Raw genomic sequence first — 18,601 nt, forward strand, 5'->3', positions numbered from 1 at the left:
ATCAAATGCATTTAAAATGAATTCCTTCGTAGTCAAGGGATAAATAAACAATCACAAGACATTTTTGGATTATGATGGAGTCAACCAAGCCTTTAGATAGTTATAATCTAACAATAATTATAACCATTCCCATGTATCTAAAGGCATAAATAGAGTTGTTAACTTCAAAGAATAGTCCTCATGCATTTCCAATTTTCTTAAAAACCTCCCCTAACCATAGAATTAGGGAAGCCCATGCAACCTAAGCCAAATTGGAAATAGTCCAAGTGGGATGATTAAGCATCAAAATTCAAGTGCAATTTCTTGAGAAATAGAGATTAAGAGCTCCATTTCCATTTGTTTGTAAACACATGTCTATATTTGTTGCTATTTTGAATATCCAACTAAACATCCGTTAACTAGAACCATGATGTGAAGAGGGTACCCTATCAAAGCTTTGAAATTTTCCAACATCCAAAGTTTTAGGGTTTCCCCTCCCATCGTTTCGCTTAGGAAATGACCTATAATGACTAAGTACTCTAATTCCATTATCTCATGTAATTTTTATTATTATCTCCCAATTGCAAATTTACAACCCCTTACCTTTGCTTAACTCATTTATGTTGTTTCCTTGGCTTCCCTAGTCCTCTTGGTTCCAATCATCCCCGATTAGAAGCCTTGGATTCGAATGGGGAGGTTCTGCTCATTGTTCCTTTGATAACATTCCTTTGATGAAGCCTTGGGATAATAATTCTTCCACATCACCATCTCTAACACTAATTTAATGTATGAGCAAGCTACAAATATGACCTAGAGGTACAATCAAGTTAAATGCATGGGGTAAATTCCTTTGTGTTAGAGGTAATTGCCCTATCCAATCCATGCTCAAGGAATAAACTCCATGATCCACCAAATCTTTCAAAATGTACTTCCTAGGCTCCATCTTGTTCCAACATGATTGTATAATGTGCATGATGCAATGGATCTTGACATCATACCACACAAAGAAACCATGTCCAATTTTTGGTTACTTGTGTGGACTCTTGCCAACTTTCCAAGAATCACTATTGTCTCTTCTTCCAACAACTAAGACCTTGTCGAAATTGATCGAGTTGTGGGTGATTCATATTTGCAAAAATTTTCCACTTAGTCGGACTAAAGTTGCTAGCCCTCTAGTGAATCATTTGAGAAATCCACCATGTCTTCCTCTATACATTGCCCACAAGACTATAGTCCCACCAAAACTGTAGCCACAAAGCCTCATTTAAAAAATGCTTTAATATATAGATAAGTTGTGCTAGAAAGAAAAAAATGTTATAATTTTTTATCAAAGTGCCTATATAAACTTCAAAATTAAAACTAAATTAATAATTCATAAAATTGTTATATATATGAAATGACTATTTAATTTGCAAAAAATAAATGCTTCTAAAATTTTTGAGAGTGCTAAATCATCCATTTATTCATTCAAAAATTTATTTTAAACAATAAAAAATGATAATCTCTAAGCGAAATTCCAGTGAAAAACCCATTTCATATATATATTTATTTCTTTTATAACATAAAAAAAAATAAATAAATTATTAATAACTTTACGTTAATTTGCGGTGATAGCAAAAATTCTTCTAAGCTATTGCTATAAAATCCAGCGAATTCGTTGCAACTAAATGGAAATTTAAGAGGTTGAACAAACGTTTTTTGAAAAATTGGAAAAAAATTGCGCACAGTTCCAAATTACTTACCAAATCATCACTGATATCATAAACAAATTACTTACCAAACCATCATTGATTTCATCGTTTTTTTTCGTAAGGTTTGGATTCAGTAGGTTCCGAGGTCTTGTATCGTCTGCATTACAAACAAACCAACGATGGCCAACCAGGGCGCTAAGAAGAGGAAAGATGAGAATAAGCGCCACATAACCATGCTGCTACGCTTAATTATCATCTGCAATGTAAGCTCAAAATTTTCCTTTAAAGCTCCATTTTCTGCGATTTTATTTGTGTTTCCAGTTGTTCGGGATTAACGGAGCGAGTTCAGTTTGGTTGTTGCTTTTGGATCCAGTGAATAATTTTGAACAATTGACAGAAAACAAACTAGTCGGGTTATAGGAAACCCGCAAATCAGCGTTCTATGGAAATAGAAATTGAATTGGGCAGCCTGAAAGTTAACCTATGTGGGAAAAATTCCCCAAAATAAGTTCTTATACCCAAATAAAAAGTTGGGTTCAGGCCATGGAAGAATTAAACTTGTCAGTCCGGTTATAAACAACCCACAAGCAGCTTTTTGCCGAAAAGAAATTAATTCGGATTCAGGCAACACAAACATTAACCTTGTATATGAATATTTATAGAACAAAAATTGCTTCTCATATTGATCTGTCGCATTTTTTTTATTACAGTGCTGCCTTCATTTATGTTGTCTGTGATCTAGGACTTTTGTTGTTAGATTGTTCAATTCTATGAATTTATCTGTTGTGAACACTTACTGTACTGTATGGGTGCTTTTAGCCAACTTGCACTCGATTTGATATAGTTTTTGGTTGGAAACTGTAGGATTACGTGTTCTACAAAAGAGGCAACAAGAGGCAAAAGAAGCAACAAGCTTGAGTTGGTTAGAGTTCCATTTGCCCCTAGAAAAAAGTAGCTTGTAGTCTTTGCAAAGGTAGCACTTGGTCTCAATGCTCTTTTGTTACCTTGGAGAGCTCAAGTTTACTGTGGTATCATGGCCTTCTTGTTCGTAGTAGAGTAGCTGTTACTTGTTTTCTTATGAAAAACATGAAATGAACTCAAAATGCTACTTTGGACATAAACAAGGATTTTAGCTTGAAGGATCAAATGAGTAAATTAGATTTAGGTTTAGCTTTTTGAGTTGGCAAAACTCAGGACTCAATAACGCCATGCTTATTAGGCACCTATGTGCCCACAGTTGCTTGGGAAGTCCACACTGCCTGCTTACAAATTTGTGATGAGAACTGTTTATCTGTTTATGATTTCATTCATAGTGGTCCCAGTGACATGGGGCACTCACCAAAAGGATCGGACAACGTTTTCTGGAAGAATAGGAATGGATGATGAAATGTCAGTAGTTTGCTTATGGTGCCCCAAAAGAAATTGAAATTTTATTGATGTCCATAAATGACCAAAATAGGTCAATATGACTTGTATGTACTAACTATAAAGAGAGTGCATAATTCATCTCCCAGAAATGACAAAGTAAAGAAAATCTAATTACTCTCATCGTCTATACCTGTAGTAGAGATGTCAACACTAAGAGACTGCCAAATAATGTCCTCAAGTGAGTGTCCTGGGCCTTGGCTAATGGGGGGACTTAGGGAGGTGCCCTCAAGATACCCCTACTGTTACTTGAGAAAGATCTCAAAGAAAAAAGTTAAAACAGAGACATTCCCAGTGTCCATGGTCTAGGAATACCTGGTTGTATTAAAGAAGCTAGTCATACCTGTAGTAGAGATGTCAACACTAAGGGACTGCCAAATAATGTGCTCAAGTGAGTGGCTTGAGCCCTGGCTAATGGGGGAGGGGGAGGGGGTGACTTAGGGAGTAATCTTGGTGTCCTAAAGATCCTCCTACTGGCACTTGAGAAAGATCTCAAAGAAAAAACAGAGACATTCCTAGCGTTCATGGTCTAGGAATACCTGGTTGTATTAAAGAAGCTAGTCATACTGTTGATTTTCTGTATTAGAAACTGATTTTCTAATCTGATAATTACTTTCCAATGATTGTTTGATCCAGTTAACTTATGTCACATCAACATGTATCATTAAAGCAATTATACATAAAAAATCTTAACAATAATACAATGATAACAGTAGGATCATAAAGAGACAGCTAAGCAACAAAGAGGCAACAAATTTACTTTGGGAAAACCCAACCTTGGGAAAAACCCAGCAAACTTTTCTTCTAAGGAGAAATTGTTCTTCAAAAATAATTACAATCCTAGAAATCTGTGCCAAATACCAAGTCCAAGATATCAGTTAAACCTGGTCAAATACCAGCTAGTCCAGGCTGGTCAAACCCTCCAAAAAGAGCTGAAAAGTCAATGTTAGTCAGCTGTCAAAATTCAGCCTGAGATCAATTTCGTCCTGTGCTCAACTTCTGCCTGTGGTCAGCACTTCTGCGATCAACGTTCGTACTGAGGTTAATTGGGTGGTCAAACAATCCCTTGTTTTGGTCAAACTTGCTCAGATTTTTGGTCAACAAGGCCAGAACTTTGCTCAGCCAGAACAGATCAGAACTCGGTCAAATGGCAGCTTCAAAGACTAGGCCAACCTTCAATTTTTGTCCTCCTTGACTTCATATGTGTGAACAGAAGAGTAGAAGAAGTGTGATGTGATGCGAATTGGTTCAAATGTGGAGATTGACTTGTGTTTTTATATTTGTCAAATGAGTCTGTTTTGACCAAGGTTCACACACTTTCATGGTGGGGCCAACTTGATGATTTGGAAGTCTACATGAACACTAAAATTTACAATTTTAATTTTAATTTTCATAATTTTCTTTAGCCGAATTAGTAGGCCTGTTTGGCATACGGTCATACCTCTTGATGCTACACAAAAAGTCAACACATACATCTCTGGGATAATGCCATGTGTTGATGTTGATGCCAAGTGCATATGAGCCTCCTCTAAATTCTTGTCACAACACACTATGATATCTGTGTGGCATGGGTTGAGGTACAGTGTCAAACAGATCTGTGGTTATCACACTGGGTGGTGTCTGCTGGGAATTTGGTCCTGATTCCTAGTAATGCTTGCCATTGGATCAAAGAATCATGTAATCCATGTCACTGTCGCAGAAGGGCTTTGAAGCTGGCAATGACTGAAGCTAACTGTCTCTCTAATGTACAAGGCCAAGCATCGGTCAGGCCCTACCCATGGGTCTTATAGGGATCATACCTATTTCACATAATCTTTACATGGAATATATTGGAAACCCTGTAGCAAAGAAGGATTTGCAACCTGTGCATCAGCGCGAGGTTGAAAATCAAAGAGACATGCATTCCTGCGATGCCCAATATAGAACATCTGCAAGCTGACAAAAAACAAACAATGTAGTTACCCATACTAGATAATTAAATTGAATTATGGGATCCATAATAAAGATCTCAGATCATGGAGTCACATTGCCAAAGTCATTATAATATGGTTAAACCATTGTGGTCTGAATCAATGATGATTGAAAAAACTTGAGGAATGAGTCATACAAAGTCAAGTTTCTTTGTTGCATGCTCTCTTCTGTTGAGGAGCATATGCACCTTCATAGGAGAGCATCTCATAAAGACTTGAGAAACGCTTTTTAAGTCCAACTCTTCCACCAAGGTAGAGTGTAGCAATGTCCAACTTGTATGGGAGGCTATATCCATCTCGGTGTACATCTTGGAGAAGACTAGTATATTTGTCTTGTTTAACCAGGATCTGTTGTTGAGTTCATTTCAATCTCACAATTTTTTTTGGTATTGTCATGATTGTCAGAGCACAGGTTGCTTTGATCAATATTCCAGTAATTTCGATATAATTAGAATATGCTTCTTTTCAGCTTGTCAAATTTATAACTTTTAATCATTGGTTTTACTTGTTCTTACAGGCTGTTTACATCTTGGTGAGGGTGTTGATCTTGCATTCTTCATTCACCTGGAAACATGTTTTAGGTCTGCTTGCAACATCCGCAGCTTATGGATTTCCTTACCTCCAGCTATCTAACATGGCACAACCATCTTATGATGAAAATGGAGATCTTTTCGATGGGGGATTTGATATGAGTACTGGTGGCGTCTGTGGGTATGTATAGATTTAATACCATCTTGTCATATTAAGCAAAATTAATATTCAAAAGCTTGTCAATTGCCAATTTTTATATTAATTTTACTACGGGAGCCACAGCAAGATGGGCACCCAAAGTAATACATAGCATTCTGACTGAGTTACTAGATGGGATATAAGACTGTGGACCATAGCTTACCTAATACCTGCATTTTACATTAAAGCCGCCAGAATATTCTGATGAAGCTTTAGAAATGGAATCTAAAAGATTTTTTTTAATTAAATGCACAAAAGTAGCCCTACGCAGGCAACAACATAACCTACTTTGGAATGAAAGTTTGTAACAGCCTGACAACTGGTTTGAAATTTCATGGAAACGCTTTCGAGTTTAGAAATATCTGAGGAAACTTCCATGTTTGTTGAATAGATTTTAACGGGATTTTTTGTGTGTAAGATAATGCATCCCCTGTAAGCAATAGGCATTTTTGGCATGTTTTACATTTGGGATCTCAATTGCTTTAGATTAGCACCATAGATTATTATATCTCTTAGACTGTAGGGACAATTTTATCTTTTGCTATGTATGGTTGACTTATTTAAATGGAACACTTAGTTCTGATCACTTGTATTCTGTTAGATATTGATTGATGTATTCTGCTTTTACAGGTATCTACATGATGTAATCTACATTACAAGTTTTGTTCAATTGTGGTCTATTGTCTCTGATAAATTTTGGTATATATATTTAGTGGTAAGTACTGGGCAACCACAGAATTTGAGTTAGCATTAAATTCCGGTTATGTCATGTTCATTTTTAGTTCTGAGGTTTTTATCTTTAGACAACAATCTTTTCTTAAATGTACTGTTATTTGTCGATTAGTTATTAAATGAAGTCTGGTTTGATGAACTGCTGCACTGCAAAGAATGCATATCACTTAAAAATATTTTTCTGTATAAAAATATTCACTTTTAATAAACTTTTCAATCAAGTTTGTATGAAGTTTAATGCAGGAGTTCGTAACACTATGAGTCATGTCATTGCAAAATTCAGCACCTTAGTGCAAAGCCTCACTATGCACTCTAGGTTAAGGGCAACAATGAGATCATTCATCAGTCACCTTAGCAACTGTTTCCCTGCTGTTTTGTGGGTGGATATTATCCCCAAAAGGGAAGCTTCCCCAGGAGATCGTAGAGATTAAATAACCTAAGTACCGCCAAGCTAAATACCCTCCAAACTTCAAAGGTTCCACAAAATCACCCCAAGGATAATGTTCAATAAGGCTTAGGGTGAGATGAGATGTAATTCCAAGGTAACGAGTTCAAGGGGTCCTATGGCTAAATCTAGAGGGTTTAAATAGTCCTGGAGAGGCTTATGTAGGTTCCGAAACACATGCTACCTTTAAATTACCAATCACTGTTCTAAATTATGCTTTTCTAGCAGCACTATTTATAGCATGCAAAATTTACAACATCAATACAAAAGTAGCCTAAAATTGACAACAAACAATAAATAAACAAAGACTATTTAATGAATAGACAAGGAAATAGACTACAATAAATTTCAATGGTTGAAAATGCATAAGATAACAGTAAAAGACCTAGACGTCAGCTTTAATTTATGGCTGAAAAATGCATAAAAATGATATTTGTACTTTTCCGATTTAATGTATGCAAAGTCCAATCCTAAGACTATGAGGTCGAAGGTGTTTTATGCTATTAAATATAGATTTTGTTGTAACTTAACCCTAATATATCTTAGAAAATATAAAAATAAATTCTAGGGTTTTAAATTTTATTTTAAGATGATTGACACTAGTGGACTAGTGACTTTCCCAATCAAGGGGCTAATGGAGTCAAAGGGCAAGGTCTATGGAAGAAGACCTATTGGAATGAGTTATGAGAGAGAAAAGGCTACAATGAGATTTATTTTCATAAAAAACATTGCAACTTTCAATCAATTGGAGATAAAAAGACAAGGAAGCTATACTAAGGTTCTTTGATGGAAACTAGATGATAGTCTTGCAATAGGAGCTGCTAGAACTATAAAAGATTCAACACATATAGTGAAAATTTCAGTGAAACCATATTTCTACGACAATCATAAAATGGAAGAAGATACTTACAATAAACTTGCACAAAATCACCATAGAATCATAATAATCATCCAAGAGAAAGTTCTTTACAATCATGGCATCCTTGCTAAGACAATTTGCTCCATCAATGCTCCATGGCAACCAAGAGAAAAGAGACTACTAGTGCACACTGTCAAATTTGTGAGTGATTGTGTGTTAATTTTAGATAATAATGGTATGTTCTATGCTTAAGAGCAATTTATTTCAATTTTCTTATTAGCCCAATATCAATTTCCAGATGAGCAATCACATTAACATGAAGGTAAAATGCAGATAGAACATAAACAATAACAGTATAAGAAAAGCCAAGACAAGAGGACACAAGATATGGCGCCAGCCAGGGACAAACCCCAATGTGGGGAAACCCTTTGATCAATTCTTCTTATTATTCTTCAAAATTTCAGCAGAGAGAAAGAGTACAATATGTAATATTCACTTGCCCAACCAAAGTGAAATCGGTCCAGCCAAACAACAACCATAGAAAGCCCTCACCAGAAAGTCAACGCTGGTCAACAGGGCAGAATTTGACCTCCAAAACAGCTCGGTCAAACCCAGTCAACTTGGCCTCCAACAGTCATCCAAATCAGCTCAAAACAGTTCCGAAAAACTCAGTCAAACTTGGTCAATGCTGCAGTCAAACCCTTATGCAGTGAACGCTGGTCAAATAGTATGGATTGCCACAATTTCTGTGCCCAGAAATGCGGCCTGCCCAAACAGAAATTTCCCTCACAAAAATGCAGTCAAGCAGGTCAATGCGGACTGGTCAACGCTGGTCAAAACCTTTCCTGAAATTTGGTCAATGCCCAAAACAGAAAATGACTATCTTCTTCTTTGCACGTGTGGAGAGGCTTCCCAAAGTCGTACCCAATCAGTGAGGAGAGAGAGGTGTGTGAAGTTGAATGATCCAAATGAGGAAGAGGTTCCTTCTATTTATATGCAATGTTGAAGATGAATAGATGTGACTGTTGGGCTTCTGAGCCTACATTAGTTTGCTGGTCGATCTTGACAATTTGTCCATAAACAAAATAAATTCATAATTCCATTTGTACATGTCAGAATGAGATGATCTTTAGATCAATCCTACACCTCTCGGAGAGAGGAATCCAATAAAAATATCAACTGCATCATATGAGCTGTCCAAGGTGGACTTTGGCCCTAGTTGCCAAATTTAACACTCCCTCTCAACTAGGAAGAACTCTACCTGCCAAACCATCTGACAATCAGTACCATCTCTGCTCTGCTCCGCTGAACCATGAAGAAATAATGAAGAAGAAATGATTGAGAACGTGTCATACCATTCTCCATTGACCCGAAGTCAGTCTTCATTGATCCCAAACCAGTGTTGCGGGGGAGCGCCCCCCCCCCCTCGAACCCGCTCCCGAAGCGCGCTCCGGGCCGGAGCGGCTCGGGAGCGGTCGGGAGCGCGCTCGGGAGCGCGCGCTCCCTTAAAAAAATTTACGCTCCCTGCTCTGATAGGGAGCGTTTCAGGGAGCGATCGCTCCCGAGCTCCCGGAGCGCTTTTTAATGCCCGGGAGCGATCGGGGAGCGATCGCTCCCTGATCGCTCCCGGGCATTAAAAAACGCTCCGGGAGCGATTTTTAACCGGCCGGGAGCGGTTCGGCGGAAAAAAATTCCGCCGGACCCGAAAAATCAAAAAAATTTAACTAATTTTTTTTTGTTTATAAGCCCAATGGGCCAAAAAAAACTCATTTCAACTTCATTGAGCTTGAGATTGAGAGCTGAGCAAGAGCAAAGGAGCAAGGAGCAAGAGCTGAGGAGCGAGGAGCAAGTGCCAAGGAGCGAGGAGGAAGCTTGCAGAGGTAAGTAACTTAATCATTTAGTTAGTTTAGCTGGTTAGGTAGTTAATTTGGTTAGTTTCATTTACCTGTTTGAGTTTAAAGACCATTAATTTAAATTAAATTAATAAATTAAATGAATTAATCCCAATAAACTAAATTAATTTGCAGATTCAAGACTCAAACCCTACAAACATCAAACACGATGGACCTGAGCATTTTTATTGGCATTTGCCTCTTCCTGGTCCCCTTTCTGGTTATTATGGTGGTGGAGAGTAGGAAACGGAGGGGGCCTGAAACTGAAGAGGTGGATGAAGAAGCCGGAGGAAGTCAAATGGGTGAAAACCCCAGTGAGGAGGATGTGGAGGAGGGTGAACATGAGGGTCAAAAAACTAAACAAGACCAAACTCCATTGTGGAAATATGTTCACAGGGCTGAAACAGGGAGAGGGGGTGGAACCACTAAATTTCATTGCCCCCATTGCAACACTGACTACACAGGGTCATACACCCGTGCTAGAAGACACCTCTGCGGGAAAAGGCCATGGGATGGAGAGAAACAAATAGGAATCAAAACTTGTGACAAGGTGTCAACAACAGATAGAGCCAAATACATAAAGGAAGAGGAGGACGCCCAATACAGAGCAAAAAGATCAAGGGGTTTCTTTGAACCAAGCTCACAAAGAACTCCTTCAGCATCCTCCCAAGGCAGTGGATATGGACATGGAGGCACAGGGTCATCATCTTTACGCCGTAGAACCATATCAGATTTCCTTGATGAGGGGTGTAGGAATGATGTGGATTCAAAAGTTTACAGGTTCCTCTATGCATGTGGGATACCATTCAATGTTCTACGCTCACCTTATTGGCACGAAATGGTTTCTGCCATAAATGATGTCCCTAAAGGATACAAGAGCCCTGGGTATGACAAGGCAAGAACTGTTGGCCTTGATCATGAAAAAGCAAAAATATCACATTCTTTGAATAAAATGACAAGTTCTTGGACTGACAATGGGGTGTCCATTGTATCTGATGGATGGACAAATGTAAAAGGCAAGCCATTGATAAGTGTTCTTGCTGTGTCTGTTAGTGGTCCCATCTTTCTAGCTGCACATGATTACTCAGACAAGTTCAAGACCGCTATCAACATTGCAGAAGCATTGCTTGAAACAATTGAGCGTATTGGCCCATACAATGTCATCCAAGTCATCACTGATAATGCTCCTAATTGTAAGGCAGCGGGAGCAATTATTGAGGATAAATACCCGAACATATTTTGGTCTGGATGTTTGGTTCACACATTGAACCTTCTGTTGCATGATATTGTCAAAAACAAAAATGAACAATACCAATGGATTGGTGATTTGTACAAGAAAGGAAAAAAAATGATAAAATTTATTACAAATCATAGCAATACCCATGGCCTTTTCCGCAGTCACTCGAGATTGGAGTTGCTGAAGATTGCGAGGACTAGATTTGGTAGCTATTACCTCACCTTCAGGCGCCTTTTGAAGGTAAGAGAGGCATTAGCTAGCATGGTATCAAGTCCACATTGGCAGGTGTTAAAAGAAAGGGCTACAAATGTAGCTGACATTGCAGGTTTTGAAACGGTGGAGGAGGCCGCTCTTGATGGGCAGTTTTGGACAACTGTGAGACAGGTATTGGATTTCACCAAGCCAATTTATAACATGATTCGGTTTGCAGATACAGACAAACCAGTGATTGGCGAGGTGTATGAGCAAATGGATACCATGTTGGGGGAAATAAAAGACATTGTTCATAACAAAGATCCCGACTTGTACAAACTGATTCACGATTGTGTGTGTGAACGGTGGAATAGGCTTAACCTTCCACTACATTGCTTGGCGTATATCCTTACGCCAAAATACTACTCAGATTCTTGGTTGGGCAAACCTGCAGCAGGGGGTGGTGTTAGGACCAAACCCCATTTAGATCGAGAGGTAACTAGAGGATATCTGGAAGCATTAGAAAAGTTGGTGCCTGACAGGGAGGAATGTGCAGCTGTGCGCCTTGAAATAGGCAGATACTTCACTGGCAGTGGTTTGTATGGTAACTTCCATGCAATGGATGACAAAGATAAATTTGATTCTCTCACATGGTGGGAAACATATGGCGGCCACGGACTTTTGCGAAAATTGGCAATAAAAGTTCTTTCACAGGTTGTAAATTCTTCTTCTGCAGAGAGGTGTTGGAGCACCTACAGTTATATACATAATGTGAAAAGAAACAGGCTCAACGAAAACCGAGCAGAAAGCTTGGTTTATGTGCACTACAACTTGAGGTTGTTGAGCCATTACTGTGATCGGGCTAATGAAGATCCCACATATAAAATTTGGGACAATCACCCTGAGGACGACAATTTGGAGGATGGCATTGTACATATGGAAGAACTAGAAGAGGAGCTTGTACGGGATGAAGCTGAAGCAGCCATGGCACCTCCACCTCCACCATCCAGTAGCAGTTCTCGGGGCCCGAGTCTTGTTCCATTGCTGTCGCCACCTCCATCGGCACCCTCACGTGGAGGCTCTAGTTCTGGTCGTCGGTCTGGGCGGGAGACTCCTAGAAGACCACCACGACCTACTTATACTCCTGGAGACTCTCGTGGCAAGGGCCACTTGTAGATTTACAGTTTACTTGTCTTTTTTAGTTTCTATTAGACTTGTCACTTTAGTTTTCATAACTGTTCAGTGTTGAGTTTTGAGTCCTTGACTCTTGACTCTTGACTCTTTCATATCATTATGACATTATGATATTTTTTGTAAACATTATATCACTGTGACAATGAAAATTTGAAGTTTGAAGTTGGGCCTTGGCAATTATAACTCATTGGTAATGATTGTGAATTATGAATATGATGCTTTGTGAAAGACTAGTCACTAAAGTTGTTTCATTTCATCTCATTATTCATGTTTCATTTTATAAATTTTTAACATTTCATATCATGTTAACAGTTAGAAGTTAGGAGTCAGGACTTAGAAATATCTTCGATATTACTTCTTGTAATGGTTAAACTTGGCTTACAAGTACAACTTGTTACTTTGGTGATCAATGATGATAAATGTTATTGAATTTTCAATTCTGAAAGCTTGAAGTTGAAACTTTAATATTGAATTTGATGAATCATGATTTATAAGACTCAATATGTTGCAGTTGTAATATGTATTTTAATTTTACTAAGGTTGATGACGATTATAATTTCTAGATGATTGATGTGATATGGTTCAATGATCAATTTATGTTTTTTTATGTTTTTTATGTCTATTTCATCATTCTACATGTTTTTGTTGACATATATGTATCAAAAATTAAAAAATATAAAAAATATATATATTTTTAAAAAATCGCTCCGGGATTCGCTCCCAAACCGGGAGCTTCTGAAAATGGTCGCTCCCGCTCCCGCTTCCGTTCCCGCTCCCCGCTTCCGCTCCCGCTCCCAAGTAACATTGTCCCAAACCAATATCAGACATCCTAACATAGGGAGTATGGTAGTACACGATGTGTCCATCAGTAGTACTATGGTCCCTATCCTCATTTCCCTACTCATTGGCTAGATGCGAGGTACTTCCCATGAGTCCTCAGACTTCATGGGTAGGATGTTCCAGCAGGGGAAGGTGAACCACTCATCCTGCTCATATGCCATAGGAGAAGGTGAACCACTCATCCTATGCATATCTCAACATGGGGTATCACAGGGGGGAAGGTGAACCACTCACCCTATGGTCTCTCATCGCTCCAAGAAGTACCCCAAGCCCCCCAGAGCTCCCAAATCTCAACATCCATCTCAAATTCGTTCACGGAAGGTTAAGAATTTGACCTTCCCCAGAGGCTTCGTAAGAATATCTGCGACCTGATGATCAGTCTCAATATGACAGAGTCTTATTGCTCCTCGTTGTACCATATCCCGGATAAAGTGGTACCTGATATCAATATGCTTGGAGCGGTCATGAAACACAGGATTCTCAGAAAGACGAATCCCAGTTTGGTTGTTGCAATAGATCACGGTGGTATCCAACACATGTCCAAATAGCTCACTAAAGAGCTTCCTCAACCAAACAGCTTCACAAAAGGCCATACTAGCAACAATGTATTCAGCCTCAGCAGTGCTCAAGGCAACCGACTTCTGCTTCCTGCTCATCCATGATATCGAAACAGAACCTAGAGAGAAGCAACATCTAGATGTGCTCATCCTATGCATATCTCAACATGGGGTATCACAGGGGAAGGTGAACCACTCACCCTGTACATCGTGCACCACTAGGGGAAGGTGAACCACTCACCTTGTACATCGCGCACCACTAGGGGAAGGTGCCACTCACCCTATGGTCTCTCATCGCTCCAAGAAGTACCCCAAGCCCCCCGGAGCTCCCAGAGCTCAACATCCATCTCATATGGGACCCTCATAAGAGGGTCTTTCCATGACTCCAAGTCGTTCACGGAAGCTTAAGAATTTGACCTTCTGTAGGGGCTTTGTAAGAATATTTGCGACCTGATCATCAGTCCCAATATGGCAGAGCCTTATTGCTCCTCGTTGTACCATATCCCGGATAAAGTGGTACTTGATATCAATATGCTTGGAGCGTTCATGAAACACGGGATTTTCAGAAAGACGAATCCCACTTTGGTTGTTGCAATAGATCACGGTGGTATCCAACACATGTCCAAATAGCGCACTAAAGAGCTTCCTCAACCAAATAGCTTCACATGAGGCCATACTAGTGACAATGTATTCAGCCTCAGCGGTGCTCAAGGCAACCGACTTCTGCTTCCTGCTCATCCATGATATCAAAGCAGAACCTAGAGAGAAACAACATCTAGATGTCCTCTTACGATCCACCACACTGCCAGCGCAATAAGCATCAGAATAACAGTGGAACCTCACATTCCCGACAATGTATCTCAGTGCATAGGTGATTGTGCCCTGGAGATATCTCAAGAGATTCTTGGCAACAATCCAATGTATGTGATGAGGCTCAACCATAAACTAACTCAATGTGTTCACTGCAAAACATATGTCCGAACGGGAGTTCACCAAGAACATCAGGGCCCCCACGAGTTGACGATACTCAGAAGGATTTCCCAAATCGGCCCCAACAACACTTCCACATAACTTCTTGAAGTTAAGTTCCATCGGAGTAGTCACAGACTTGTAGTCCACCATCCAAAATCTTTCAAGTAGCTTCACGATGTATTTTCGTTGAGAAAGGAAAATCTCACCTCACTTTTGCCAGACCTCTAACCCTAAGAAGTAATGCATCGGTCCTAGGTCCTTCATCTCGAATTCGGAAGCCAACTCCCTCTTACATTGATGAATAAGAGGGTCTGCACCAGTCAGAAAGAGATCGTCCACATAAAGTACCAAGATGAGAGGTCTATCATTCTCAACCTTAAAATAAAGGTTCGGATCAGCTTCACTTCTCGTAAATCCCAGCTTCATCAGATAGCTGTCGATCCTCTCATACCAAACTCGGGGATCTTGCTTTGACCCATAGAGGGCTTTCTTCAACCTGCATACATGTGTCTGACGATCTTGAACTTCGAACCCCTTGGGTTGTTCTACATAGACTTCTTCCTTAATTGAACCATGTAGGAAGGCGGTCTTGACATCCATCTGATGTAGATTCCATCCTTGCGAGGCAGCAAGGGCTATAATCGAACAAATGATGGTATATCGGGCAATAGGTGCAAATATCTCATCGTAGTCCACACCTTCCTTTTGAGAGAAGCCTCGAGCAACAAATCTAGCTTTGAACTCTTCAGTACTTCCATCAGCGCCATGCTTGATCTTGTAGAGCCATTTTGAGGTGACAACATATTTGTCCTTGGGTCTAAGGAACACATCCCATACATCATTCTTCATAATCGCCTCATACTCTTCGTTCATAGCATCCTTCCAAACTTGGTGCTTCACAGCTTCTTCGAATGTGCAAGGCTCAGATTGAACAATGGTGCTCATGGTAGTTAAGTACCCTTGGCGCCTATTTGGCTTCTTACTTTCACGAAATGTCCCCCTTGGTGCAACATGTCTCTTGGCATCTTCGAGACTTTCCCTAAGCCACGAGGGTCTCCTTTTTGAGGAGGAGGGCTCCTAAGGGGGTGGATCAATGAGATCCTTTGGTCCTTCAGCATCGGGCATCGACCCGTTCTACGGTTCTCCCTACTTTCCTGAATATGCTTCTTTGTCCTTCCTTGGAATAGGAAGGTTACTAATCTTGTCAAGGGTAGCATCTTCATCGAAGGTGACATTATGACTTATCTCCACTTCTCTTTGCCCAAGCACATAGATTCTATATGCATTAGAAGTTTCATTGTAGCCCACAAATGTTCCTTTCTTCCCAGAAGCATCCAATTTGCTTCTCTTTTCTTTCGGCACATGAAAATATACAGGGCTACCAAAAATTCTAAAGTGAGAAACATTAGGTTTCTTACCGGTGAAAACTTCTTCGGGAGTTTTGGAGTCCAATGCTTGATGAGGGCATCTATTTTGAATATACACGACAGCGTTTGCAACTTCGACCCATAAGAACTTCGGAAGGCTTTGTTCATGAAGCATGGCACGAGTGGCTTCTATGATAGAACGATTCTTCCTTTCAGCGACACCATTTTGCTCGGAAGTATATGCGGTAGTAGTCTCCTTCTTAATGCCAACTTCTCTACAATAGTTATTGAACTCATTTGATTCATATTCTGTTCCATTATTGGTCCTCAATATTTTGATCTTTTTCCCGGTTTGATTTTCGACCAAAGCTTTGAAAAAACGGAACCATGAGAATACTTCGTCTTTCTTATTCAAGAAATATATCCAAGTTTTGCGAGAGAAGTCATCCATAAAGATAGCATAATATAAATATCCTCCCAAAGAGATCACATGCATCATACCAGATAGATCAGAATGAACCAATTGCAATATGTCAGTAGTCGTGCTATCACTGGAGGGGAATGGTCCCCTTGTATGCTTTCCTTCGGCACACCCCTGACAAACACCTTCATTTTCTACTTTAAATTCGGGCACCCCTGTCACCATCTTCCTCACATCGGGTAGAGCCTTATAATGTAAATGAGCAAACCTTTGGTGCCATAATTCGGATTGAAGTGATGTGTTGCAAGACATAGCTCCCAGTGGACTTCCTCCAACTTGATATAGGCTATCAACCCTGAATCCAAGTGTAAATGCATCTTTGAAATTTTTATTCCACACACGTACCTTTCCATTGATGAATGCCACCTTGAATCCTTTGTCCTCCATTGCCGAGATAGATACCAGGTTCTTCTTGAGATTGGGTACATATAATACTTCTTGTAGATGAATGGTGTTACCTTGATTCAATTGAAGAGTAATATTCCCAACTCTCTTCACGGGATAGGTGGCATTGTCTCCAAGGATAATTTTCAAATTTGTATCCTTTTCAATCAGATTTGAAAGAGCTTCCTTATATCCAGTGAAGTGCCTTGAGGCACCACTATCAATCAACCAATTTCCCAGGGTGACTGGAGGAGATGCTGTAGAGAGGGCAGATATAAGATAAAATTCTTTTTGCTTGTTATCAACAACATTAGATTCATCATACCTAGAGTTTCTTGATCTCTTGGGAGGGCGACCATTTCCATGTTGAGTAGCGAGAGCATTCCTTTTTCCTTTGTTGTTGAATCTCCCATTGCTTTGATTGTTGTTGACCCTAAAATTGTTGTTGTTGTGGTTGTCATCATCATGAGGTGTATCCCTTCTATTAGGACACTCCCTATCATAGTGGCCAAACTTGTTGCAAATGAAGCATCTTCCCTTCCATTCTTGAAACCCGATCTTCCTTGACATTACTTCTTTGAACCTGCATTGTTCTTCTTTTTAGCATGAGCGAAGAATGCAATAGGATCATTCCTATTTGAAGGCATATCTAGTTCCATCATCATTGTTTCTTCTTGAGAACACCTGGTCAACATTTCTTCAAAACTTGGAATCCTGTTGTTGTTAAGAATAGTAGTGTCATTCACGAGGGAGTCTCACGAGGGCAATGAGAGTGAGCTCTCTATCAGCAATAGCTTCTCCAATCGAAAGAAGATCATTTTTGATCCCAGTAATCCTCAACTTGTTTTGGAGAAAGAGAACTTGGTTTGCATTGCTAGCTTTGAACATGCCAACCAACCTGTCATATATCCCCTTTGATGTGTTTAAATCGGAGATGTAAGCAACTAAATGCTTATGAATAGAATCCCTGATGATCTTCTTTGCTTTGAATTCACCCTTCTTGTACTTTGTCTTAGCAGCAATTGGTGCATTAGGAGGTTCATAAATCTTTCCCTGCACATAGTCCATAACATCTTGCTCTTTTAAAGTCAAATCAAGGGACATGTTCCATGCATGATAATCAAACTTATCATGAAGTTTGTCATCAGATTTGAAGTAGGATGTGGAGGCCATTGACTCTTGTCCTTGTCCAACAAATCTCAATGATTTCTCTTCTTAGTGATTGCTCTTTTCACTCTTGCTTGGGCTTTGTCTTCACCTCAGCTCTGATACCATGTTAATTTTAGATAACAATGGTATGTTCTATGCTTAAGAGCAATTTACTTCAATTTTCTTATTAGCCCAATATCAATTTCTAGATTAGCAATCACATTAACATGATAGTAAAATGCAGATAAAACATAAACAATAATAGTAGAAGACAAGCCAAGACAAGAGGACACAAGATATGGTGCCAGCCAGGGACAAACCCCAATGTGGGGAAACCCTTTGATCAATTCTTCTTATTATTCTTCAAAAGTTCAGCAGAGAGAAAGAGTACAATATGTAATATTCACTTGCCCAATCAAAGTGAAATCTGTCTAGTCAAATAGCAACCACAGAAAGCCCTAACCAGAAAGTCAACGCTGGTCAACAAGGCTGAATTTGACCTCCAA

General features: G+C 39.5%; 1 protein-coding gene across 1 annotated transcript in view; it reads left to right on the plus strand.

Moving 5' to 3' along the window:
• Positions 1-1,633: 1,633 nt before the first annotated feature.
• The window catches only part of LOC149244054 (uncharacterized), a 51,210-nt gene continuing 34,242 nt past the window's right edge, over positions 1,634-18,601 (plus strand). The window contains exons 1-3 of the mRNA XM_089374737.1: positions 1,634-1,933; positions 5,583-5,776; positions 6,425-6,509. Coding sequence (XP_089230863.1) covers positions 1,850-1,933; positions 5,583-5,776; positions 6,425-6,509 — 363 coding nt within the window. The 5' untranslated portion in view covers positions 1,634-1,849. The remainder of the gene's footprint in view (positions 1,934-5,582; positions 5,777-6,424; positions 6,510-18,601) is intronic.

Source organism: Pinus tabuliformis, chromosome 8 (assembly GCF_031772625.1).
Source record: "Pinus tabuliformis cultivar Carrire ecotype Pingquan chromosome 8, CPIR1, whole genome shotgun sequence".
NCBI lineage: Eukaryota > Viridiplantae > Streptophyta > Pinopsida > Pinales > Pinaceae > Pinus > Pinus tabuliformis.